Source organism: Mesoplodon densirostris, chromosome 10 (assembly GCF_025265405.1).
Source record: "Mesoplodon densirostris isolate mMesDen1 chromosome 10, mMesDen1 primary haplotype, whole genome shotgun sequence".
NCBI classification, from domain to species: Eukaryota; Metazoa; Chordata; class Mammalia; order Artiodactyla; family Ziphiidae; genus Mesoplodon; species Mesoplodon densirostris.
Window position 1 is genome coordinate 44,485,538 of NC_082670.1, and position 26,722 is coordinate 44,512,259.

The 26,722-nt window shown below is 39.8% G+C and overlaps 1 protein-coding gene across 3 annotated transcripts in view; it reads left to right on the forward strand.

The window, feature by feature from the left end:
- Positions 1–7,262: 7,262 nt before the first annotated feature.
- The window catches only part of ZNF451 (zinc finger protein 451), a 97,573-nt gene continuing 78,113 nt past the window's right edge, over positions 7,263–26,722 (forward strand). For 2 of the 3 annotated variants that reach the window (XM_060109608.1, XM_060109607.1), the window contains exons 1-3: positions 7,263–7,628; positions 7,990–8,073; positions 14,543–14,623. In XM_060109608.1, coding sequence (XP_059965591.1) covers positions 7,608–7,628; positions 7,990–8,073; positions 14,543–14,623 — 186 coding nt within the window. In that variant the 5' untranslated portion in view covers positions 7,263–7,607. Of the gene's footprint in view, positions 7,629–7,989; positions 8,074–14,542; positions 14,624–16,078; positions 18,520–26,722 lie in introns of those variants that run through there. The other variant, XM_060109609.1, reaches the window with a different exon arrangement.

Genomic DNA, 26,722 nt, shown 5'->3' on the forward strand with positions numbered 1-26,722 from the left:
CTCTCACTGCCGTGGCCTCTCCCCTTGCGGAGCACAGGCTCCGGACGCGCAGGCTCAGCGCCACGGCTCACGGGCCCAGCCGCTCCGCGGCACGCGGGATCTTCCCAGACCGGGGCACGAACCCGTGTCCCCTGCATCGGCAGGCGGACTCTTAACCACTGCGCCACCAGGGAAGCCCCCTTGTCACTTTCTTGATGGTGTCCTTTGAAGCACAAAAGTTTTTAGTTTTGGTGAAGTCCAGTTTATGAAGTGATTTTTAAAAATTTTCATTTGTTGTACTTTACAAGTTCCATCTTTTTGTATAATTTTTATCTTTTATTGATATTTTCTATTTGATGTAACATTGTCATCATACCTTTATTTACTTCTTAATCATGTTTCCTGTAGTTCTGTGAATGTGTACATAATGGCTGATTTGGCAGCTTTTTCTTACAAATCTGTTCTCACAGGCAGTTTCTGTTGACTGTTTTTTTTTTGTTGTTGTTGTTTTTTAATGATAACCACTCCCAGACTTCCCTTGTGGCTCAGTGGTTAAGAATCCGCCTGCCAATGCAGGAGATACAGGTTTGAGCCCTGGTCTGGAAAGATCCCACATGTGGCGGAGCAACTAAGCCCGTGTGCCACAACTACTGAGCCTGCACTCTAGAGCCCGTGAGCCGCAACTGCTGAGCCCGTGTGCCACAACTACTGAAGCCCGTGTGCCTAGAGCCTGTGCTCTGCAACAAGAGAAGCCCCCACAATGAGAAGCCCGCACACCACAGCGAAGAGTAGCCCCTGCTCGCCACAACTAGAGAAAGCCTGCACGAGCAACAAAGACCCAATGCAGTGAAATAAATAAATAAACAAACAAATAAAACCACTCCTACTTTTTAAAAAATTAATTAATTCATTTATTTATTTTTGGTTTTGGCCATTATTAGGGCAAGATTTCATTTAATTCCCAGTTAAGCAAGTACTTGTAAGTATAAATTCTGTATGAACATAATAAATCTTCCCAGTGTCTTTCAACTGAGGATAACCCAGGTACTTAAGTTCAAGGAAACCTGCTACTCCAGTGAGGAGTTTAACATCACCAAACAAAACTTAGGATCATCGGCCAACAATGGGAGGTCAGAGACACAGGAGAGACTCACTCAAATTCATCTGGACCCTCAGAGGAGGCGGATGGGCACAAGAGGCCTCTGCTGGTACCCAGGCTCTGGATCCTCATAGAGTTTAGGCAAAAGAGAGAAGTCTGCTCTGGGTCTCTTCAGTGGTTGCCAAAATTATTGACAGAAAAAACATAAAACACAACCTAAAAGTTTCAAGTTACATGTTTTATTTGGGGACCTTACTGAGGACCGTAGCCTGGGGAAACAACCGCTCAGACAGCTCTGAGGAACTGTTCCAAAGAGGCGAGAGGAGAGCCAGGATATGTAGGAGTTTTTGCTGAAAAAAAAAAATGTAGCAAACATCACAAGATAACTGCTAATCACACACAAAAAAAGACATCTCAATGATTTCAGTGCTTTTTTATATATGGGAAGATGTAAGAATCTTGGCTCATTGAAATTATTCCTTTAATATACATCTTACCGATCTAGGGCCAGTACCCTTTGTTTCTCCACCTTGAATTCCTCTCAGCGTGCACTGCTTGAATCCAGCAACATGTGTTTACTGGAACAACAGGTGACATCATTTGTCCACATCAGCATAGCTCTACACATTGTCATGTCACAAGTACTCTATTACTTCTTACAACTGCATGTGAATGTAAAATTGTCTCTAAAGAAAAAAATAATAATCAGAGCATAGATACATGGCATGGCCAAGCTATATCTAAAACAAATGTTATAGGTCACAAGGTAGAAAAAGTAGATGCACAGGAAGTTGTGAATCAATGACCTCTGATATTCTGAACCCCTAATATCCACAGTGATTACCAGGTAACATGCTAGGAAGGCTCTTGATGTGACTGTATCTGCACTCTGTACAAACATCAAAAAATCATTCAATGAAAGGTTAGAAATGAATTCATACATTAAAAATTATTATAGGGCTTCCCTGGTGGCACAGTGGTTAAGAATCCACCTGCCAATGCAAGGGACACGAGTTTGAGCCCTGGCCCAGGAAGATCCCACATGCCATGTGGAGCATCTAAGCCTGTGCACCACAACTACTGAGCCTGAGCTCTAGAGCCCGCAAGCCACAACTACTGAAGCCTGCGCGCCTAGAGCCCATGCTCCGCAACGAGAAGCCACAACAATGAGAAGCCTGTGCACAGCAATGAAGACCCAACACAGCCAAAAATAAATTTATAAAACATTATTTTAAAAGAGAAGGCAAGACTTACAGAAGAACGCCAGCTGAAAAAAGTTGAGAGGTGCATTATTTCATTCTTTTTTTATGGCTGAGTAATATTCCATAAAAAACAAACAATGCCGTTTGCAGCAACATGGATGGACCTAGAGATGACCTTACTTCATACTAAGTGAAGTAAGGAAAGGACAGAAGTTGGAAAGAGAAGGACAAATATATGTGGAATCTAAAAAAATGGTACAAATGAACTTACAAAACAGTCAAAGAGTCAAAACAGATACAGAAAACTAATGGTTACTGGGAGGAAAGCAGGGCGGGGGGGATAAGTTAGGAGTTTGGGATTAACATATACACACTACTATATAGAAAATAGATAATAAGGACCTATGTATGGCACAGGGAACTCTTTTCAATACTCTGTAATGACCTATATGAGAAAAGAATCTAAAAAAGAGTGGATATATGTATATGTAAAACTGATTCACTTTGCTGTATAGCAGAAACTAACAGAACATTGTAAATCAACTATACAATAAAATGTTTTTAAAAAATTAAAATCCTTTTCTTAATAAAAAAAAGTTGAGGGAACAGTAGAGTTGGAATATTATTTTGTGGACATCATAGTAAAGTTTGGGAAAGGCAAAAATCATCAGAATATGCTATATATAGGCAATACATTTCATGAGGCATAGTGTTTGGTCTAAAAGTATATCCCCCCAGATGGCCTATTATTTATAAAGGGGAAATTACATATTGGTGATATGGGATGATACCTTGACCAGGTGATTAAAATTAATACCCTCAATAAGGGTCAAATAGCCATCATGGGTCTCTGGATGTGATCACCTAAAACACTTCAACATCACTTAGATAATTTTGTCTGGTAATGCATAACATGAATCAAATCATGAGGAAACATTTGACAAACCAAAATTGGGGAACATTTTATAAAATATTTGGCCTTGGGAATTCAAAAACATCAATATCATGAAAGACAAAGTTGAAAAACTGCTCCAAATTAAAGAAGAATAAAGAGACATAACTCAATGCACTATGTGATCCTGGAGTGGACAATTGATAAAATGTGATAAAGGACTGCAGATTAGGAAAAAAAAGATCATTCCATGTTAAATTTCCAAATTTTGATAATAATACTGTCATGGCCTACATGTTTATGACCCCTCAAAATTCATCCCATTAGGATGGTATTTGGAGATGGAGTTCGGGGGAGATAATGAGGTCATGAGGATGGAGCCCTCACAATGGGATTAGTGTCCTTACAAGAAAGACACAAGAGAGCTTGCTTCTCTCTCTGCTTTCCACCCTGTGAAAGTAAAAGAAGACTGTCTGCAAACCAGGAAGAGGGCCCTAACCAAGAACTGATTGTGCTGGCACCTTGATCAGGGACTTCCCGGCCTCCAGGCTGTGAGAAATAAATTGTTTAAGCCACCCACTCTATGCTAAATTAGTAAAGCAGCCCAAGAGGACTAAAACAAGTACATATGTCAAAGAAAATCCTGATTCTTAAGAAGTACACAATGAACTATTAAGGGATAAGGAGGCATGATATATGCAACCTACTCTCCAGTGATTCAGAAAAAAAAGTATGTGTATATCTCTATGTAGATAGAAATACAGAACACGATAAAACATACTATTCTTGCAATTTTTCTGTAAGTGTGAAATCATAGAAGTTTTGCTCGTGCTTAGGATTTTTCACCCTTCAGTTTGCGGGAAGAAAGAATATTATACTTGCCTTAAATTCCTCCATAGTCACTCTTTAGTAAATAGATTTTAACAACTATTCTAACATGTAGATTATCATAAAAGAGGTTAAATAGATCTTAATACTTATGACATCTTAATACCAGCCAGCAAGATTGTTACAAATATACCTACAGTTAAACTGTGCCACAGACCAATTCCTTTATCAGATACAAACCATTTCTAATATTTTGGTTGTCCATGGTGTTTTCAAAACCCTTGTGACCCACTACAAGTTGAACCATCAGAAGTTTTGTTCAGTGGCCTTATATGGAGGGGTAGTACTGCCATGAAGCAAATACTGAAAGATGATCCTCCAAATAGTTCTAGAAAGAGGGTGGGAAGTTTTGCAAATACTCACAATATGTAGTAATGTTACCCCAAACTACTGTTCCCAGTTTACTCATAAGGGCAAATACATGATTGCTTGAAGGGGAGAATTCCTTTTCAAAAGAAGTAATTATCACAGCTTCCTCTGATGAGAAAAGTGGCTTGTACATATGACCCAACCATAGATATGAACCACCCCTTTTTTCCTGCGCTTCTTTTCCTTGTGTGCAACACTTGTACAGAATTCCAGATCTGAGAGGAACAAATAAATTGCACTACAGACCTAGTGGATAGTCTTTTGTACTCTTTCAGACCTAAATGCTCTTTGTTTTGCCCTCATAACTCCCAGAAAATGACTGACGACTGGTTCCAAAGTATATTAAGAGCCATTTTTCTTCCCTAAAGAATATTCTATTTTGGAATAAATGCCTATAAATCTATTTCTTTATCAGAACTTATTAAAGAGACCATTCCAGTTGCCAGGTCTTAGAGCATTTACTCCAAACCAAATATGGTTCTTAATAATACAAATGCGTTGGAAGTATTTGTTCCTTTTCTAAAGCATAATATTTGGTGCTGTGTATACATTAACTCCTTTCCCCAAGTTGAATGCTCCTTAAATAAATGACAGGCTCATGGTAGCTATACTTACCCTTTTTTGAGATTTATGAATATTGGACAATGATTCTTTTTTGTTTGTTTTGGCCAGGTGGCTTGTGGGATCTTAGTTCTCTGACCAGGGATTGAACCCGGGGCCCCGGCATTGAAAGTGCTGAGTCCTAACCACTGGACTGTCAGGGAATTCCCTGAACAATGATTCTTAAAGAGGGTTTGAGACTTACTGATGCATTTAATTTCCTCTTGGTATCATTCCCTTAGTCAAGAACCAGGACTTGGAATCTTAAATCCTGGATGCAGCCAATGTTCAAACAGATGATTCTATAAATAATCACTCAACAAAACCAGCTAGAAAGTCAATAGAAAACTGATGAAATCAAAGCTAAACTTGAAGCCTGTACCTATTTGTTTCAGTGAGTTGAAGGAAGAATATCAACATGTAGATTTGGAAATTATTATAATGTGTCTGACAAAGTCTAAGAGAACTGAATTTGAGGGGTTAACAAACCCATTGATGGGTTCCCTTCAAGATCTTAACTCATAAAGCAACATAATGGATCCACAGTGAAACATAAAAAAACATTTTCCCATGGTTAAAAGTTTCCATTTTGAACCCTGAACCAATCAGCAAAGAACTCTGCTTTTTCCAATTCTAACCAGTTCCCTACCACACCGACTGGCCTTAAAAGCACCCCACCCAATCTCTTCTTAATTTCCTAAGACTAAGGAACTCCCAAGCTTTGCCTATAGTTTGTTCTCCTCTGCTACACCAAGCTAAATAAAACTGGCCTTACGGGAACTACAGGCATGTCACTTAAATATTAATGGGTTTCAAAAGATTTTCTTATTAACACATAGTCCAGCTCCCCAGAGAAAATTACTATTAGTACTTAAGTCGGGTTCCTATTTCAGGCATGGTTTGCTTGGTGGTTTGATGTGGTTCTGATCATATTATATATACCTTGCATTTTTAAAAAATATGCTTTTAGAAAATTTTTTTATACCTTCCTCAGAGAATCATTGTACTGGTTCAATCTTAACACCAGTATCTATCTATCTATCTATCTATCTATCTATCTATCTATCTATCTATCTATCTACCTTGGCTGCATCAGGTCTTCATTGTGGCATGCGGGACTTCTTAGTTGTGGCATGCACACAGAATCTAATTCCCTGGCCGGGATTGAACCCTGGCCCCCTGTTTTGGGAGCGCACAAGGAATGAAGAGTTATGAGCATATGTGGGCTCTTGTTTTCCAAGTTTTACACATTAACTCCTACCTGCAAATGGTTAAAGTAAATGTTCCACTGAACTCTCACCAGCACGTTAGGAGAATCCTAAATACAAGTTTTGCCTAGACATTTAAAAATTTTAGAAATATTTACTTTACATACAGCTTTTAAGGAATACAACAGACAGGTCTCTCATTCTCAGTTTGCCTCTACAATTCTCAAACTTGCGAAGTAGAAAAGCAACTGAAAGGAAGTATGGACTATTAAGCAATAATTACTACCAATATAGGTAATCATATGTTGGGCATGTATGCAGACAGGCAAAAAAGGCATCTAAGATTTACAAGAATTTTCCAACTTAAAGTCTTTTCAAAACCTTTACTAACAATTGTGGATGTGTAAAAAAAAAAAAAATGGGGCTTTTTGGTAAGGCATTTAAGTGAAAAAAATTAGAACACATATTTGAACATGAGTGAACTATTTTACAGGGCTTTTGAGCGTGAACACTGGAAAACAGTCAACTATTCTATTTTACTAAGATACTATCTGAGAACGTCTTTAAAAAGTACGTTGTAACATCACTGGCCTAAGGCCCAGTGATAAAGTTGTCTGAGCCTCGGCTCCCTATCCTACTGGGCCCAGGATTCTCTAGCCTCACCAGCTTTCTTCAGGTCAACCTGGAGATGGGCGCTCAGGGCCTCAGTTTTCCTCCTCAGGTGTATTAATACAGGCTCTGAGTGGAGACTGAGGATGGAGAACAGGTGAGCAGTGTAAGGCTGCCTCAGATTTCTGCTGTGATCTTAGAATTCAGCTAAGCATCCACATCTCCGATCCTTCGGGGGAAAAAGGAGAACTGATAAATTAGTCTCCATCACCCGCCTGTCACTTCCACAACCACACGAAACCCATGCCTACGCCCTCCTCCCCATCCTCGTCCCCGCCCTTTACTGTAAAACAGAGCCCAGCCGGCCCACCGCCTGGCGAGCGGCAGTGACGTCAGCCTCGAGGAGCGCATGCGCCTTGCCTCGGGGTCCTCTTCCGTTCTTTTCCACTAAGTGTTAGGGTGGTCTCGGTGTCTTTGGAACTATAGTTCCCAGCGGCCGGCGCGGCGGAGGGGGGAGGCCGGGACTGTGCCAGGGAGGCCAGGCACCGCGGGCCTAGCGGGCCGCTCCTCCCCGGGAAGCGATTTTGGAGCCCTTTCCGCCCGTGGTGTCGGCGGCTCGGCGGCGTCCTCGGCTCGGCGCGCACGCGGGGGCGGGTCACGGCGGCGCGTGGCTGGCTGGCCGGCCGGCGGGGCCGGCGGGGAGGTGAAGCGGCGGCGGGGACGGCGGCAGCGCAGGTGCCGGCAGGCGGGCCGTCGGGGAGATGGGAGACCCAGGGTCGGAGGTGAGTAGCGGGCTGGGCATGGCGTGGTGCGGGGTCCGAGGGCTGCTGGGCCGGGCCTGGGGGCCTGGGGGACGAGGGCCCCTCAGCAACAATGGCCGCCCGGCCCGTATCTGGAACCACTGCTCGGCGCGGGCGCGGCGTGGGTTCCGAGGCCGACTGCCTCTTGGGGGAGCGTGCTCCCTGCTCCTCGGGGAGAAGGGATGCGGAGGGGCCCTTGCGGTCCACGGACGCGAGCTCGGGCTCGCGGAGGCTGGGGCTCCTTTAGGTCTCCTAGAGAGCTTTCGTTTTTCGGTTCCCTTTGGAAAAATCTTCTGTAAGTGCGGGGTTGTCTAGATAACCGTGTTTTGGCTTATTTTTATAGATAATAGAATGTGTCCCTCCAGCTGGGCCTGAGGCGTCCGAGTCAACACCCGAGGAAAATGAAGATGACATTCAGTTTGTTAGTGTAAGTAGCGACGATATTCGGGTTTTTCTGAATCAGAGACTATGCGTGATAAGCCGTGATTTGATTACCCCTCACCTGTTCGTTCATCATGCAGCAAACGTGTGTGAATGTCTGATAGGGACTGTACACTGTGGAGCAGGGCATAGGAGTAGGGAATTTGCCCGAAGAGGTGTCTGAGCAGCCCCACTAGGCATCACAAAGCCTGTGGCCTGCGGTGCGTGTTGTACCCTGAATCTCGCCTGTCCCCCTGCACTTAGAGCCGTTCATGTACGCAGGGTTGTGGTCTCCTAAGACTGTTTTGAAATGAGACAAGAGTAACTTCTAAAAGATAGCACACAGGTTAGGGAGAAGGGGCGGCTAGTGATGAGGAATGAGGTAGAAAACCAGAAGGGCTGCAGGAACTCACCTTCTGAGCCTGTGTGTCTCCATAACGTGAAGGTGGGTGGCTTGAAGACTTCAGTAAGCTCCGAGCTCATCCTGTTACAGCACAGTCCAGCAGGCGAGGTTCACAGTGAAGGGCCCGTATCACCAGGAGCATCCTGTATCTTTCTGTTTTTATTCCCTTCGGACAGTAGTTTTCAAGCATGAGTAAGTAGAAGTGTGTGGATTCCTGGACCTCACTCCAGACCTATGGAATCAGAAATGGGAGGTGGGGCCCAGGAATCTTCATGTTGGTGCAAATGCAGGGGTGAATGAAGCTGTGAACACACTTTGTAAAACATTGGTTGCAAAAACTGAAGGGGGTGCTATGATACACTTGAGGATAATTTCCACCCCACACTGTTAAAGTTTTATAAAGGCTCTGCTTAAAGTAGTAATCTCACTTAGCTAGAGAATCCTTCTACTGTAAATGATTCTTTTTGAATACTGTAGTTGAGGTTTGCTATTAAAGGTGTATAATCTTTCTTTAATTCCCTGTCTGATGTGTATTTGTATTTGTTGGTTCTTGGACAGTTTTGAAAAACTGGTTATTAAAGTGTCTTCTATGTACCCCAACATTAGGCTATTGTGGTGATGCTGTATTGTGTTTCAGTGGGTTTGTTTAGGAGTCTTTCACAAGATCCTTTCTTGGGTTTTTTTGCCTTTGCCCATGCATATGGTGCTGTATCCTTTTCATTTTAAACTTTAAAGGTTTGGGGGTGGTAGTAGAAGAAATTGTATCCTGCCTGTTCCTTCACTGTGAATTGAAGTATGTTTGACTCTTCAGGACAAATATTTCAGGTTCTCCCTGAATATGGGTATATTTGCGAATGGAGAATATTTACCTTGGTATTTTGTGGAAATTAAACTAAGAGGGACACACTTCTTTATGAACTATTGGGCTTACTTTGAGAATGACAGATGGAGTCTACAAAGATAAGATTAAAAAATATGTATATATAGGTACTCTGTGGAGTGAAGAATTGTGGTGTAGCTTGTCAGTACTTAATATAAGCATGTATTAGACTGAAGTTTAAGAATATTCTTTTAATTTAAATATTGTTTTAAATGTAGAGAATCTGTTAAATCTTTGCATCCAGAGTAAAAAATATCCAATCAGTGAATTTGTGTCCATCTTGATACATCTTATATTTATCTCTGTTTCCAAATACAGGTTCAAACATTTGATAGTTCCAAATGGAGAAGTGAATTATATGTATTGAATGCAATTACAGTACTAGAAGAAACCTATTAAAAACATTCCTTATGCCTTTATGGTGATAACACTTCAATGAATTAATGATACCTTAATTCTATTTTAAAATACATTGGAGACAGTATCTTCTCTCTCTAACCCAATCTTATACTTGACTCCTCAGGTAGTGCTTGTTCAATAAAAATAATAAATAGTCTGTGCTTAAGGTTTCTTCAGATACAAAAAGAACATTGTGATATTACTTCTTGGTTTACACTGGTTTGGATTTCTTAGTTCATTCTTAGTCTAACTTTCCCATCTTTAATCCGCATGGTGGCACAGTAGTTTTTGTGTGGTTTAGAAAATACAGAGTTTGAAACTAAGCAGGTTGAAGGAAAGGAAGGATATAGATGTGGAAGTGCAAAAATGAGCCCTTTCATTTAAATTTTATTGAAATACACATACAGAGAATTGCCCAGTTCATAAGTGTACCCTCTGATTTTTGCAAAGCCAGTACACATGTGTAAACAGTGCTTAACTCAAGAGACAGAATATTACTATACAAACTTTTCATTTAGGTCTTTTGCTCTAATTTTCTGTTTAATTTAGTAATATGATCCCTTATTCAGCCACCATCTTTATTCTTTGCACTCTTTGAAACTGCAGATATGTTAGTTAATTTACTCCCAGAAAACTGTTTTAACTCAGGGCTAATGACATGATCTTTCACAGTGCTACTCTAGATATAAAGGTATAAAAACTGCTGAGACAGCCTGTCATAATCTTGATAACAGCACATGAGATTTAGGCTTCAACCAAGATGATTGGTATAATGTGGAATCATTGAACATGTGGAATATTTGTATATTTTCATAAATTACTTCAGGGGGGTCATGGACAAATAATGAGGGTGTCTTTTGGCTGGGTGTCTTGGGGTTGTATTAGCTTAATAAGTAAAAATAATGTTGGAGCAAAGTCCTGAATTAAGTACCTTAGAGCTACAGAGATTACTTGGAAGTACATCCTACCCATAAGTGTCAGTATTTCAGTGTGAGAGATGAGATAGGGATGAGAACTTTGTAAATAGTTCTAGCAGAAAGTAGAAAGTTCTTTTATAAAAAGGACAAGGTGCTGTAAAAAAAAAAAATACGATTTTCAGTTTATTTTTCATAGGTAGCATTTAGTGTTTGTATGTGTTTAAAAGAGTATTTTGAGAAGAAACAAGGAAAGTCATCAAAATGGGAGAGCAGAGAGGATTATGCTTAGTTCTGGAGGGTACTTTTTTTTAAGTGGGAGGAGGAAGGATGGGCCGGATAGTATAGATTTTGAATTGTGGACTAAATTTGAACTTAGAGCAGGCATTTGGGAATCATTTGAAATGTTTGAATCGGGCGGGACTGCAGAAGTAAACTATGTCCCTAACTTCTCTATGTGGGAAAAAAACCCGTGAATTATTTAGGGTTTTAGATTAGATTTTTGCATCTGTGCTCAAATCCATCTTCTTTGTTTTAGACTAGGGTAATAAACTAGTTTTTCCGTAGACTGTATTTTAGTGTATTGACATCACTTTCCAATCAGTAGGTATTTGGTGTTTTGGCTTTGTATGAGAAATCAGTTTTCTTATAACAAGAATGAAAGCTTTTTATTTCATTAAAAATATTTTTTAAAACTTAGAATATTAATTAAACTGTGTTTCTAAACTGTTTTGCTTCTGCCTGGGCTCCTGCCCCTAAATTGTGTGGCTTTGGAGTAGAATCCTTTGATTTTGTTACTGGTACAGAGGGGATGAGAATGATGGTTCACTGGTTGATGGATGAAGCAAATTTAAATAAAATACCTTTTAATTGGAGGACCACTTGCATTTATACTTTTTAAGAATATAAGCAGCCATTATAAACATGGTAAGAAATTGCCTTTTCTTGATATTTGTATTATAATTATTACTGTTTGAGGAGAATTAATAACTTCTTTTTTGGCTAGTGTTGTGAGTTATTCAGAGTTGGGGACAGTAGCAGGTAGACTTTTTCCTCAAATTGAAGGAAGAGAAAGTATCTTATCTCCGAAACTTAGGAAATAAGCATTGATTTAAACATAGTGTGTATACTTGGAACTGCCTCAGAATTATGTGATTAGAGACCACATGGCCAATGATGTGATTAGAGAACCAGATGGACCTCACTTAGTTTTCTCCTTTGTTAAATGGCACAATAGTGAAGTAATGTGGAGATTGAATGAAATAACATACATGAAAAGTTTAGTACCTTTGCCTGTACAGGGCTCAGTGACACATGTTCCCGATTAGAGTAAAATCAACGGAGTGCCAAAGGGTTTTGATTCCAGGTTCGTTATGGTGGAAGTTTGGCCATATCCACTGTGAAAATTAGCTAAAGTATAGAGTGTTTGTTTGTAAGTAATATTTTCCTTTGGAATACTTATCTTCCATTGTTTTTCCACTCAGCCTCTTTGCCTTTTTAGGTCTCAAACACATGCTGTCTTCTCCTACCATTCTGTCACTTGTAACTCCATAATATTTGTTGAGTGAATGAATACTCTCAATGACCCCTGCTTTTTCTCTTGTATGGACTTCCTATCTGATTCTTTTTATTCTGCTCTCTTAATTAGTGTGAATCATAAGTTGTCATTGTTCAGTAGTTCAGAGGTGGCTGGGTATCAGTTTAGTGGTTGACCCCAGCAGGATATTTATGCTACTTAGTCCTTACTCCTGCCCTTTCTCCTGTTTCTGCAGCTACTTTTTCATCTTGTTTGTGACCATTTTCCTGCCCATTCTGCTTTGTGCTTTGTGCCCAGTTATCCTTTCATCTCCCTTTTTTCTCTACCTGCCAACCCTTCATGGAAGCTCTGCCCCAGCCTCTGTGTGTTTCTGGTACCTTGGGGACTTTCTTGGTGTGCTGCTTCAGTGGGTGTGTAATAAAAGTTCCTAACGTACATTTCTTGAGGAGAGCAAGCTATTATATTTTTATCTCCTCTACTACCTTCTTGGATTGAGTGTATGATTTTGATAACCTTATTACAAATGGTAGGTTTGGGTCTTAAAGCAGGTGATTCATCTCTGTTGACCACACATTGCAGAATATCTGTCCCTCTAATCCTCTTTTTTAAATGTCCATTTTTACAGCTCAGGCAGAAATCCTAATTACTTTATTACATGAGCCCTGCCTAGAAGTTTTGCTCTCTGGTTTTATCTTAGTGGCTAAATCACCACCTGTAGGGAAAACAGTTTCCTGCTTGGAGAGAAGTTGCAGCCTAGGGGAGAAATACACTGTCTTTGAGACTGGATGCCTCATCTCAGGAAGAGGATCTTTAACTAGATCTTAGCTTCTGTCTCTTGACCTGGGGTCTTTTTCTCTTAATTTTTCCACTGAATATATCACTTTGGCTTCCCAACAGCCGTCTTTCCCAATCCTGAGAAATCATTCCCTCAGCCATGTTCTCCCCCTATGTTCCTTTCTCTTGTTTTAAACATAGTAGAATTTTTCAAAGAATAATCTTTACTCTTGGCCTTTACTGCCTCATTTTCAGCTTAATTTTTTAGAGCCTGACTTGTATGCTCACTACTATCTTGAAAGTTGCTCTGTCAAAGACATTTTGAAATCTCCTTTGTTGCTAAATTCAGTGGCATTTTTGGTTTTTTTTTTTTTTTTCCGGTGCTCAGTGTTTTTGGCCACATTTAGCATTGACACCTTTTCATTGAGGTTTTCTCTGTCTTTAGGTTCTTTGAATTTGTGCATTTCTGATTCTTCTCAGACCTCTGATTACCTATTTAGCTCTTCTTACTAAATCCTAAAATTCCATCATTTCCTCAAGAGCCTCCTTGAATCCCTTCTTTCTCTTCTTTGCTTTCTTCCTTGGCAATATCATAGTTTCAGTTTAGTTCTAGAGTTACTAGTCTTGTAGGGGAGCATCTTTCCAGTCTCCATTTCCAGTTACGTTCCTATACCCAGATTACAGACTTGCATTTCCAGCTGTCTGCCAGGTGCCTCTGTGTAGTCTTCATACATCATCCCATTATGGCCAAAGGAATGCCAGCTTTCTGTCTTTGTATTCCAAATTTATGTCTATCCTTTAGTCTCCTAAGCTTGAAACCTTAGAGACCACTTTGACTCCTTGTGGTTGTTAGGGTTTTGTTTTTATAGTCAATCATTTTTTGTTTTTTGTTTTCATCTTACCTGTATATCCTTTTGTATATGCACCACAGCATCACTGTTATTTTTGCCATCAACAGTATTTTAGTTTTGCATTATTATGTGTGTAGACTGATTAATTATCCTGCTTTCCATACTTCTCTATGTGATTAATCTTCTGAAGGTAAGCTCTCATGATCTTATTCCCATCTTAGTATTTATTGATTCCCTTTTGCCTATAGAATAAAATCTAGGCTTTTAAGCTTAGCATTCAAGGCTTGGTATGCAGTGGAGTCAGTATGGATGGAAAGAAAAGATGAAGGAGAACCAGGTTTGATGTGTGACTCTGTAGGAGTCGGAAGTACAGCCTAGCTCCTAGTCAGAGATACCCATCCCATCTGAAAAGCATTGGCTTACAGTATCTGACCTTGTAGCACTATTCCTGTGTTAATAATCCTCTCCCCAAGGAATCAACACAGGCCTAATACCCTACCTTGGCTTAGTCTCTTTTAGGTCTTGTCATCATTTCTTAGTCTTGTGCTATGAATATTTCCATCTGCATTTGTTCTGATTATTTTCTACCACCCATAAGGCTTCCTCTTCAGAAGAGTTCTTGACAATCAATCCCAACATCGACAAAAAGGATTGTTTTAAATGCTAATTTAGTTTGAATAATTCTCCATGACTTGTTAATTTGTTCATTTTTTCCTAGGAAGGACCATTAAGACCTGTTCTGGAATACATTGATCTGGTCAGCAGTGATGATGAAGAGCCTAGCACCTCTCAGAGTGAGGTAAGTATATTACATTTGACTTGCATTTCTTCACTTCTGGCATTTAAGAAGCATTCTCTAAAGAGAGTCAGCAAATCAGCGATGGCTGTGTTTAGGTGCTATTGTGCTTTAGAGAATGGCCTGTTTCTGTTAGAATGGCCCTGAGAGGTAGTCCAGGGAGTCCTCTGCCCAGAAGATCTCCTGCTTCCAGCTTTGTTCCTCTACTTTCAGCGAGGATGTGAAAGGATTATGTGACACAGGAAAGTTCTAAGCCTTGGAGGCCATATCTGATAAAAGGGAAATGGAATAAAACTGCAAGATTTTTGGCTCCCTTCTCCTTTCCTGTCTCTCCTCAGGTGCCCTGTAGAACTGGATCCTTTTCTTCCAGAACCATGTGGCCACAGAAAATTTGTTGTATCTTGGAAGAAAGGTTATGTGAAGATCCTTTAGAAATGGAATATGGGGAAGGGTTGTGGATTATTCAGGCGTCATCCTTTTAACCTCCTCTTTCCCCCTCGTATTTGGGGTTTTCTCTCTGACCTGTGATTTATTGGTTGTGGGTTTGACCTTTAAACTTATGCTTCCCTTACTCTGAGAACCAAAGTAGCTGAGCACTTTGTAGCAATCTTGTCTTTCATTTGTCTTAGCCCGGATTTCTGTTAATGGGCTGTTTTCTTGATTCATTAGAGAACTGGCTGTGTGTTCAAGGCGGCCAGAAAGCTACTTGCTGTATGATATAAAGTATTGGGACTTGAACTTGCAATCAAAATACCTAGGTTTTAGTCTCAGCTTTACTTCTTAAGTCTGTGAATTTGGATAAGTAGCCTTTTAACCTTAGTTTCTTTACCACATAAGAATAATACCTACCTCACAGGGTTGTTGTGAGGATGAAATGAGGTAACAAAGCTCCTTGAAAACTACAAACCATAGAGTAGAACTGTGCAACTGGAAAATTTTGTTGTTCATGGAGAGTGAATGAGAGAGAATTTTTAAAGGGATTTAAAAGTGACTCTGCAGTGCAGGACTTCTAGAAACGTTTTTTCTTCTTAGTGGAACTTTTCCCAAGTTCTCTTTGCCGTTATTAACTTCTACTTGTTGCCTTACATATGTTGAATGGGATTTTTAAAAAAAATTATTTTCACCAGTAGTCTTGCTGCCTCTTCTTACTCTAACATGGGAACAAGCAGCAGGCTAGGATGGCACCCCTTGACCTGGGCTTGTTTTTACTCTTTCATAGACACAGTACCAGGTTAATGCCAGTAGTTGGTTTTGGGCCTTTGGGGTAGTGAAATTTGTGGATTTGACTTCTGTGGTCCCCTTGCTGACCTGAAGTGGATTGTATGTTTCATTGTTAATTATAATAATTTTAAAAATTGAGTTCTACTTACTGGACATGCATCTCTGCCCTTGAAAATTAACATATTAAAAGCATATTTTTTTTCTTCCTTGGTTTTCTTGTTCATGTGGATAACCCAGAGAATGCCTGAGTCTAAGGTGCCATCCTCTGAGAGTCATCGCCCAGAAATGTGCTCTAGCTGCAGTGTTCCTCTTCCCAGTGGAGACAGCAGCTCCTCCTCTGGGAGCTGTACCAGCAGTCCACACAGGATAGTTTCTCAACCTTCTTCTGTTGAGAACCCATTGGAGAACCAGAAAAGTGATCAAAGTAATTCAGTTATTAAGATCTCTGAGACAGAGACACTTAAGCCATCACAAAATTGCCAGATTCTGCCTTCATCTCCACTTCTGGTCCCCCAGGAATCTTTGGCCTCTTCAGAGGTCAAGGAGGATTTACCTGTAGAGTCTTCTGCTTCACAGCACGGACAGGATGCCATCCTCTATCTCCAGACACAAGTGGCTGAGATGTCCCGAGTGATACGTGATCTGCAGTCCAGGAGCTGTTTTCGATTTCATCATTCTAGGCCAAGTAAGAATTCCTCGGTTCCTTGGGACATCTCTACCTCCAAGGAAGAACATTTATCCACAGTGGAAGAAGAAGCTGACTGCAAATCCCCCTCAGCTGATGACAAAGGGCAGCCAACTGACCCTAGTCAGTCTAGTTTCACAGGGCTTTTGAAAAGAATGGAACAAAGAGGTATTATCAAGAGAGTCACGTTACAGTCCGAAGCAGAACCATGTGAAGAGAAACCTGATTGTGTGACTTCTAAGAAACGTTTGGTCCCTCCACTGCATCCTCTTCTGAGAATTGCCACCACTGAGGTTTTTAAAGACCCAGCTGATTGCCATCCTTCTTCCTTCATGGGTCACAGGGTATATCCTGTGGCCAAGGATACCTCTCCTTTCCAACCAAATCCACCGGCCGGGGGCCCCATCGTAGAAGCATTAGAGCACAGCAGGAGAGGAAGCACAACATCACCTCTGGATTCTACCTCGAAGGAGATGGAGGTCATGGGTTGTAGATTCTACCATGCTGCTTCCATTGCAGCCCGAGCTGCTAGCTACATGGCCTATATGACTCAGTATCAGCGTAAACTCTGGGAAGACATGGAGGATCTGGTCCATGACCCAGAGTTTGATCGTGGAAAAGCAAGATGTATAATATCTGATGGTATGGATGCGGGCCTTTGGCAGCTTTGTACTACTAGGGATATAATGGACTCTGTGGTCAGAGTTATGGCAATGGCAATAGACTACAGAAGGCAGGCTTGGCTTCGACTCACATCCCTCACTAAGAAAACCCAAGAGAAGATCTCACACTTGCCCTTTGATGGTACTTCCCTCTTTGGACAAGATGTGAATGCTGTAGTTGCAGAAGAAAACAGTATAAAGGAAAATGACTATAAAGACCACAGCAAATACTATAACCAACATCGATACTTCTATAGTCATGACCAGAAAGCACATTATCACAGTAGAGGATACTCCAGAGGGGATTGGTACAAACCCCGAAACCACCCCTATAGATACAGGAAAAAGGGAGAATCTCCAGAACGCCATGGGTACAAGAATTAGTAACCCATTCCCGTTCAGCAGTGCACCTGTCCAAGATGCTGACTGTGCTACTTGCTCCTCCCATCCACACAGGATCTACAGGTAGGAGGGCACCTCAGAATGTGAACGCATGGCTGGAATGATGACAGCTGACATTTGAATTCTAGACTTTTAGAATGAAGTAAATAAAGAGACTCATGCTTTCTTGGCCAAGTGAGTGGTAGAGACGTTCAGTAGGGTTGGACAAAGGTTTACCCGTTATTTCTAGTCCAAAATAAGTCTAGAGGAGGGTACTCAGGAATCTGAATCCTCTTATGATTAAGGAAAAATATAAATATTTCTTCCCCCCTCAGGAAAACCTCACTGGTAAACCGAGGACTAGGAGATTTTGGATCTGGAAATAACCTACTACTAGACCTCTAACACCAGAGGCAGATCCTTCGTTTTTAGGTCATCAGTGCTTCCTTGTTTAGGCTTTCGTTTGTCAGATCTTCATGAAACGACAAATCTGTTATAATCTCTTTATGTCAGGGTGATCAGCTCACCAGTGTCCATACTACTGTCAAGCTCTGTGAGACTTCAGAATCAGCCTTGAAGCTGTATATCAAGAACTAAAATTCAAATCAAAATTTGCAAAATCCAGTTCGCTTCCAGTGGGGTGGCTAGATGTCCCAGGTCTACTGTGGACACCAGCTGGAAGAAGACTTTCCTACCTGTGACATCTCTGTAGAAACTTTCACAGTAACTGTCTTCACCACCCAAAGCTACACAGAGAATTCTCTGCAGTTGTCACTCCTAAGTCTGTCAAGCTCTCATGTATCACAAGCTGTGAGACCTGGTCATGGTGTTCTCACAGAATAATCTGGGCCTTTCACCAAGATGACCTTGACTCCCTTCTAAACTCTTGAGCTCCGTAATTCATCACGCTCTAAATACAAAAAAGATAACGCACATTAGTGCCCTGGAAATCAAGGATGTTATACCATCCAGGCATGCAAATCTGAACTCTTGAAAGAGCAAGAATTCCAAACATGCCTGACAATCTGGTCCTCTGATTGTAATAAAGAGGGATGCCATCAGTCTAGATTTTACTGAGAAATCCTTCAGATTCAGAGTGTAACTGTGGATGTAGTAGAGAGAACATCTCATGCACTTCTCTTTCTGGATGTCCATTAATGATTTCTCAAGACTTCAGTGGCGTGTTCTTGGTTTATTGGTCCTTTAATCTAGTCAGACTCTTACCATGAGAGACGACTTGTCATCTTTTCGTTCTCAGTTCTTCACATTATGATTTCTCCATCAGACTGGAACTGGCAGCAGATACCTCAGTTACATGTCCTACAGTATCTATCTCGAGGCAGCGGCTGTGCAGTGCCCAGCCCTTAGACCCTTGTCTTCACATCATGACTTCAGTGTTGGAGAAACTGCCAAATTGGAGGGGTCTGAATACATCATCTAGAATTACTTGCTTGGCCAAATAGAAAAAAATTTTATCAATAGACTCATAATTTTGTAATTTCTTGGTTTGTCGAACATTGCATTTTTTTTTTTTTCATCTGCTTGACCGTAGTATTTTGGGTCTACTGTTAGTGGACCGTGACACTGTTTTCGGGTTTATATGGTTTCTGTTTCTTGCCATGGTTCCTGCACAGTGGTGACTGATGTTTTCCCTGGTGCCCCACTTTTTAATAGTTTATTGGAAGCCCATTCCCCCTCCTCATCATAACCATATTCAGCACCCTTTTTGTTTACTTTTCTTCCTCTCCCTGTTTGTGCTGTAGAGGTCGAAGATGCAAATATCTCTACTTGGAAGAAGTTATTTTATTTTGTCAGATAGTTTCAGGGTACTGTATTGATTCTGTTTGTCCTATTTGTAGATGAAGCTTAAGCTGCAGTCTTAATAGAGTCTCCTCTTGGCACATTTGGTCAAGTCATATCTAGAGTTAACATTTACCTTTAATTTTTCTATACTTTTCACAAAGTTTTACTTCTGTTTTAGGTCTGTGCCAGTGCTCTAAAGATTCATTCAAATTGAACCCTAGAAGAGCACTGGTAACTGTCTAAAAAGAAACAAGGGCCTAAGAAATCATACGAAGATTTTTATAGTTCACGATGTGTACTCTACCAGTTCAGCAGTCTCATGTGCCCTTGCTGTAGCACCGTAGTTTTCTTCTGTGAAAGGACTATCCATAGGGAACTTGCTGGAGAGAGAGAGACCTTGATACTTTTCTGTACGGCTGCACATAGATGTTCCCAGTTGTCTGAGGCTACTTTGCAGTTGTCCCACTTTTCCATTTCTCCCTGTCCCTTCCCTGAATTGCATACTGGGTCACCAACTTGATGATTTTTGAGATACTCTTATTTTCCAAAATTCAAAGCAAAATTACGTTGCTTGAAGACCTGGTTCTCTGAAACTGCTCTGGCATTTCCACTTAACCTGCTCTTTTTAATTTTTTTTTATTTTTAATTGTGCTTAAAAAAAGACAACATAAAATTTACCATCACAACCATTTTTAAGTGTATAGTGGAGTAGTGTTAACTGTACTCACGTTGTTGTATACCTCCTCCTTTCCTAAATGTTTGTAGAGCAGCATTGCTGCTGTCTTCATTTTGTGTTATGTTGCTCCGAAGCAACAGGTAGCATAGCTTTGCCACTCTCTGATTGATATGCCCAAGCATCTCCAGAGATCTTTCCTAAAAATAAAAAGGTATTGAGATATCATGGAATTGGTGGTCAGGCGGCTAGCTTCTGAAGGGGTTTGGCAGTTGCGTGGGGATGGGGCAGAGCACCGAAGTGTGGGAGCAGGTTTAGCTGTAGATGGGGTGCTTGACTGCAGAAGAAACTATTCTCAACCTGTTTTTTTAAGATTAGTTTAAAGTCTTTCTCTGGCATACTTGAATGATGATGGTGTTATAAAACTAAAAACGGGGATTTGGTGTAGGGAAACAGCCCTAATAGACAACCATAGTAGTGTATGGAATTCATAATTAGATAACAAGTTTTCACATCATGTCTGCCATTTGCAGAGCCTTCAACAAGATTCTCCATCAGGCCAGCCTCTGATGTTTGAACAGCTCTAGGTCTTCTTGGAGGCCTAGCAATCATCGCAAGTTGAGTGATTTGGTGTTCTTGAAAGGGATGCATCTAATGATCCTTTTTCTTTAAAATGTTATTGTTTGACTAGACGTAAAATGTATGTGGAAATGATATGATTTCTCATGGTTACTGTGTGTACACAGAAATGCTGTTTCTATTCATTGTTATATGAAGTGCCTTTTTAAATTTCACACTGTTGTTTAAAACTTAACATTTTAATGTGTTGCATATGTTGCTGGTGATATTTATGTAAATTCTGTACAGTGATTTTTTTATCTTGTAGTTTATTCATCTTCTGTACAATTGCACTATCTAAATGTACTCTCCTTCTGAATGTTACTTTGTTTTCATTACAGCACTATTGATTCATTTCAGAAGGTTGTAGAGTATGTCCCTCCCCCTTTATTTAAATAACTTCACAGTAGTTATTTTAGTTTTTAGTGATTGGCTCAGTTTTCTGGGCATTGAGGCAGCTTTGTTTTCTATATCTAGGTTCTAGGTTTCTGATTGAACCATTTGTCTCATGTCTAACCTTGTTCTTAGCCATGGTAACACAACTTCAATTTGATAAGTGGGTGTGTTTACTCGGTAATAAGTAACAAGGACATTAGGAAAATGAGTACATTTGTTGACACTTTATCTTTTTTTTAAGACTGTGTGACAGCTTATCAGTGTAATTGCATTTAAACATTGTTATGATTATTATTATTTACTGTGTGGCAGCTTCTTTATCAGTATAATTACATTTATTTACCTAGCCCTCAAAAAAACATTTTGAGGGGAGCATAAACTCAGGCTACTTGGGTACTGTTTAGTATATTACATTACTATTATACTAATAATTTACTGAATGATACCTAAGTGACCTGATTGATAATGTCCTTAAGGGCCTGCTCCATCCAGGATAACCTCTCAGGTACCGTGAACAAGGAGGTTGGAATCGACGCAATCTAGAATCCCTTCTAGCTGTAAACTTGGATACAGAGTTAAATGACATGGATGATCAGAGTTAAATGCCACATTCAGTATTCTTGAGGACATACTTAATTGGGATTCTGGTAAAGGTTAGAAATTATGGATTAGATATTTGTAGAAATAGTTTAAAGACTGCAATAACTGAAAACTTTTTTTTTTTTTTTTTTTATGTGAGGCATGTTTTGCCCAGACTTGCACTGTTTAGGTTCCATTGTCTTTTGAAATTTACCATTCTTACTTAGTGTTAGTGGCTAGTCCAGTAATTGACTGTCAGATCTGTATGCATCTCCTTCCTGTCATTTAGTTGGCTGGACCTATTCTATATAGTTCTTCATTAGTGTTTACACCAATCAGGTCTTCATTTTTCACTTAAGAAAATAAACAGGTGGAAGTCGTCAGTAAGCTGATGACGATCACTGTATTGAATGCAAATCTTTCAGTTATTTATCCAGATATAACAAGTTTTGTAAGCCATTAAAATATGTTATGGAATGTCTCTTCCTGGGTGAATGATGAGAATATTGTTTTATTAAATCTTTTTTTCTTGTATTGATTAGTGGGACGATATCTTTGTACTACTTTGTCTTTTCGTTTGCTTGACTTTATAAGAATGAAATCTTTTTTATAGTAGTGTTTGGTACCATTGAGATACTCCTCAAAATTAGGTTTGCTTCCCGTGGATATATCTGGAAGTGATCACAGGCCAACCACGTCCATTTGATGTTAGCATCTCAGTTATTTCGTTCTTTGTATTGGGTCTTTTCTTCCCCTTTATGTAAAACCTCTTTCTAAAAGGATGTCTGATCTTCCTTAATCTCTTTGATGGAGATTATATTTTTTATTCTACCAGTCTATACTAGCCAGGATTTTGATGTGGCTTTTTATGTTTAAATACAATGCCTTCAGCGTTATTGTAAGAGATTTTCTAGTTTTCTCTTAAAAATGTCCTTTTTTAAAAAAAATAGCCAGTCCAGTCTCACACTATTTGGCTATTGAACTTTCATCAGTTTTTAATGCCTTCTTGTTTACTGGTGGTAGTATTTTCTCATTTCTGTAGAGTCTTTGTGCAAACATATTATTACATGTAGTTTGTGGTCAATTGCATTTTTTCTCTTTAATAAAAATTTTAAGTTCATCATCATGGATTTATAGTACAGCCCTGACATACACTGTATCTTTAACAATCAGGTTTTTTTCTAGGTCGTAAAAACTTTACTGATTTTGTTGAGGTAACTGTCTATTTCAAGTGGTCTATTGGATTTTCTGATGCCTTGTCAATTCAGTAAGAGTTCTCAGGTTGTCTGTAGTTTCTTTTAGGACTTTGGAGATCTCTCAAGTTGTATTGCGTTTTCTAATATTCCTGAGTAGTGTATTCCTTGGTAGAAGTGAAAGCAGATCCTTTATATCTGGTAATATTCAAAGAAATTCTTTGACCTTAAATGGTTCAAGTGTTATCTTGTGGTTCTGTTAGTAGTCCCTTTGTAAGACTAACTTTCATATGCTTTTTTTTTCCCCATGAGCTATCCTGTGCTTTCTGTTTTCTTTCATTACCCATAAAAGTGGCTCTATCACAGCATTCAATTTTAAGGGCTACAGTTAGACCTCTTGTTAACTCCTGGTTTTATGTTATGGCTGTGTTTCACACTGCCTTGACTTACAGTGTAGTGATGTGCTAAAATAATTATGTTTGTGGTCCTTCTATCTATACTGCTTTTATTTAGTGAGGCAACAGTGATGTGGATGATAGGGGAAAAAGACATTTTCCAAGTCACTAAACATAGTTTAAAATTTTCAGTTCTATTTTAAAAAACATTTAATTACATTAAGCTTTCTGCTTTTAGGTGTGCAGCCCATTCCTTTCTGCCTTAGGGAGAATAATTGTAATTACTTTCATTTAGATTCTTAACACGGAGTTGAATGCGTGTTGGTCTTTGCCTAATGGTTTATAACAGCTCCTGTTTTCTTTTGCTTTTGACAGAAATATATTTTGACAGATGTTGGAAGCTCTTTGATAGTATTGGGTCTAATTGGCATCTTCCTACCTGGGAAGGATTAGAGGAGAGAACCTCCATTGATAGAGCGTATATGTACCAGGCTGTCTGTTGGTTGCAAGGGACTCTTGAGGCAGAAATGCACTCTTATTTTGCAGATAAGAAAATGGAACTTACATTAAACACGATTTGCTCAAGTGGTGAGCTTTGAATATACACTCTGTTCCTCCAAGTTTCAATTCAATGTTGTACTCAGTGGCCTTCTTTTGTCTTTCAAGCGCCACTCAAATCTTAACCTCTCTGAGAAGGTAATTTGTCAAATAACTACCCTTCTTCCCTGGATTTTGTGTTTATGGCTGTACTCTTATCCCTTATTACTTGATGTCTTTATTAACTAATTCCTGGTTATTTCACTTGTCCAATCAGAAACCCTAACCTTCATTCTCACATTGAGTTTTCACTGTGCTGGACTGAGATGATTTCTGGCTACGTTGTCGTTGGCTTCTGTTTCATGGATTCCTTATTTGTGTCCCATTCATTTTCAGCACTGATCGTTTCAGTCATGGTTCTTGATGCTTGTGTTTTTCTTTGTTGTACCTCTTTTGTTTGTTACATGCTTTTTGTTTCAGATATACACTTAAATTTTTTTTTTAACTGGTGTCTTGAGGATACTGGCTTAATGAAAGGAAGGTGAAATGCTAAGCACATGGTATTTGAATTCCAAAGAACTTGACCTGAGTATTAGCAAGTCAATTATTCTCTGAGACTAAGTTTTCCTACTCTCAAATGAGGTAATAATGCCTGGAACTTCAAAGCCTGTTACAAATTTCCTTTCTATAGTGGTTATGCTGTTTCTACCCACATTTGTAGATTTCTCATAACTGTGGGATGGTATTGGATATAAATACAGATATACCTTAAGATGTATTTAATAATATATAATAGTTCATGTCATCACGTCATGTTCCCCTTGTTTACAGTTTTTTTTAAGGCTGAACCATTAAGCTACATATAATACAAGCCTAACAATGGATAAGTCATTGAAAGATGTATTTAAAATAGTCTCTTAAGTGCAAGCTAAGAAATGCTCCTAATAATAAGAAAAAAATTAAAAGAATATAGAATGAAGAGCTAGAATGTATAGGTATGTGTATACAATTTTTGATGGATGGTATTTTGTCATTTTGTGTCTCTGATGGAAACAATCAGTACCTGCTATGTGCGAGCAGGCCCTGAGGAAGGTCTGTGGATACTGGGAGTTAATAAGAGATGGTATATTCTCTTGAGAAAGAAATACCAACACAGTGTAATTGTCCTATTTAGAGGAACGCCTGTGATGAGGTTGAAACAAAAGAGACGGCCATCTGAAGTGGTCCAGGAAAACTTTTCTTACCAGATGCTTGAGCTGTGGTTTGGAACGTGATTGGAGAAGATTTACCTGGGCTAGTGGAGAAACAGGAGCCAGACATTCAGATGAAGGAATCAGTGTGTGCACAAGTGTGGGGAACATCGTGTATCTGGTTTTTCAGAATTATAAGGAACAGCCGCTATGGGTGCAATTGTAGGAGATCAGGTTGAAGAAAGGATAAAGGTACATGAGAATGTATTGGTTCCTACCTATTCCAAGCATACTAAGATATGTAGCCGTTACTTGTAAGGTCGTAGAAGTAGTTTGTCTAGAAGTTTCTTTGTCCACTATGGACATCTAGGCAGTTCTTTTTTTTCCTTGAACTGAGCCAAAGGAAGGCTCTCCATCATTGCACCTCTAGCCCCAGGGACGGCTCCAGCAGTGACAACAAACTGGGGCCCTGTGGGAGAACAGCTTTGATGATGAACAGGATGCTGCTGCTGAAGAGGGAGGGGCATTCCATCATGGTGGGCAGGTGCACACTGCAGGACCACCTGTGGGCCATGTTCCTCACTGCAGCTCAGTGAGGCTTGTTTCCCTGTGCATTGGCTTACAGATAATTTGAGCGTGGACTTGGAGAAAATGAAGGTATTTCTTTAAAATGTTGCTTCTTTGGAGATTGGAGATGTGTTGCACAGGGCCTGTGGACCTTGTGCCAGTGGCAGCACCTAGAGCACATTTTGTCAACTTCCTTTTTGTTTTTTCTCTGCTTTGAGTTTTTTTACTTGCTCTGGTTGCCACTGTCACCTTTTCTTATCTCTCTCCACAATTCTTTCTTTTCTTACTGTGCCAGAGGTAGAGCAGTGGCACTCAGGGTTGAAACATTGTAACTCCCTTTTGTTTTGTCACAGCTTCATAGTAGGAGATACTAAAAAATTCTCCTAAGTTCCAAGGTTGTTTTTTGGGGGTTGGGGGGGGGGTCCTGTGTCTAAAGAGAATCAAAATCATTCTGCCTAGGAGGGGAGTTTTACAAATACAGATATTGGTAATTAACCCAAAAGACATTGTAGGAAGAATCTTATTGAAGAGGTTTGGTGGTACGAGCCTTCTTCACTGAATAGTACTTTACAGAATGGTGTATATCTATATGTATGTTTTAAAGTTTGTTCCTATAAGGCATATGTTCCATGTACTTTGTATTTGTAAACAATAACCAGTTTGGGGGTGGGAAGGAGATTGCTTTGTACAAAAGGGTGGTTTCCTGGTTTTAAAGCTTTGCTGCTGGAGATGGTAAATAAATATTGTACAGCTTTGCTGTGTTTATCTCTTCTGTTCTATCTGTATTTGAATATAAAATTCTTGAGAAAAATTGTTGCTTTTCAAAATGTTATTTGGGGTGTGGTTTCAGTTCTAAGGTGGGTACAAGGAGATTCTGGTAAACAGAACTTATTCTGGGAGTGTAAACCTCATAAGACCAAACTAGAGACCCAAGCTTTGTAGTGATGGGCAATGAGAAGCAGGCTTTGAAACTGGAGCTTGTATGAAGTAAAGCAGTTGTTTCAGGAATTCTGTTCAGCCTGTTGAACTGAAAATGACTTGCCCTAATTCTTGATTAATATGTTTCTGTTATGTTTGGGCAATAACGTAATCCAGTCACTGCACTTCTAGATACAAAAAGAAACTTGGAGGGAAAAAGTTAAATACAAGATTATGTTCCTTTTAGAGACAAAGTTTCCATTTGCATTTATGAAGGATAGATG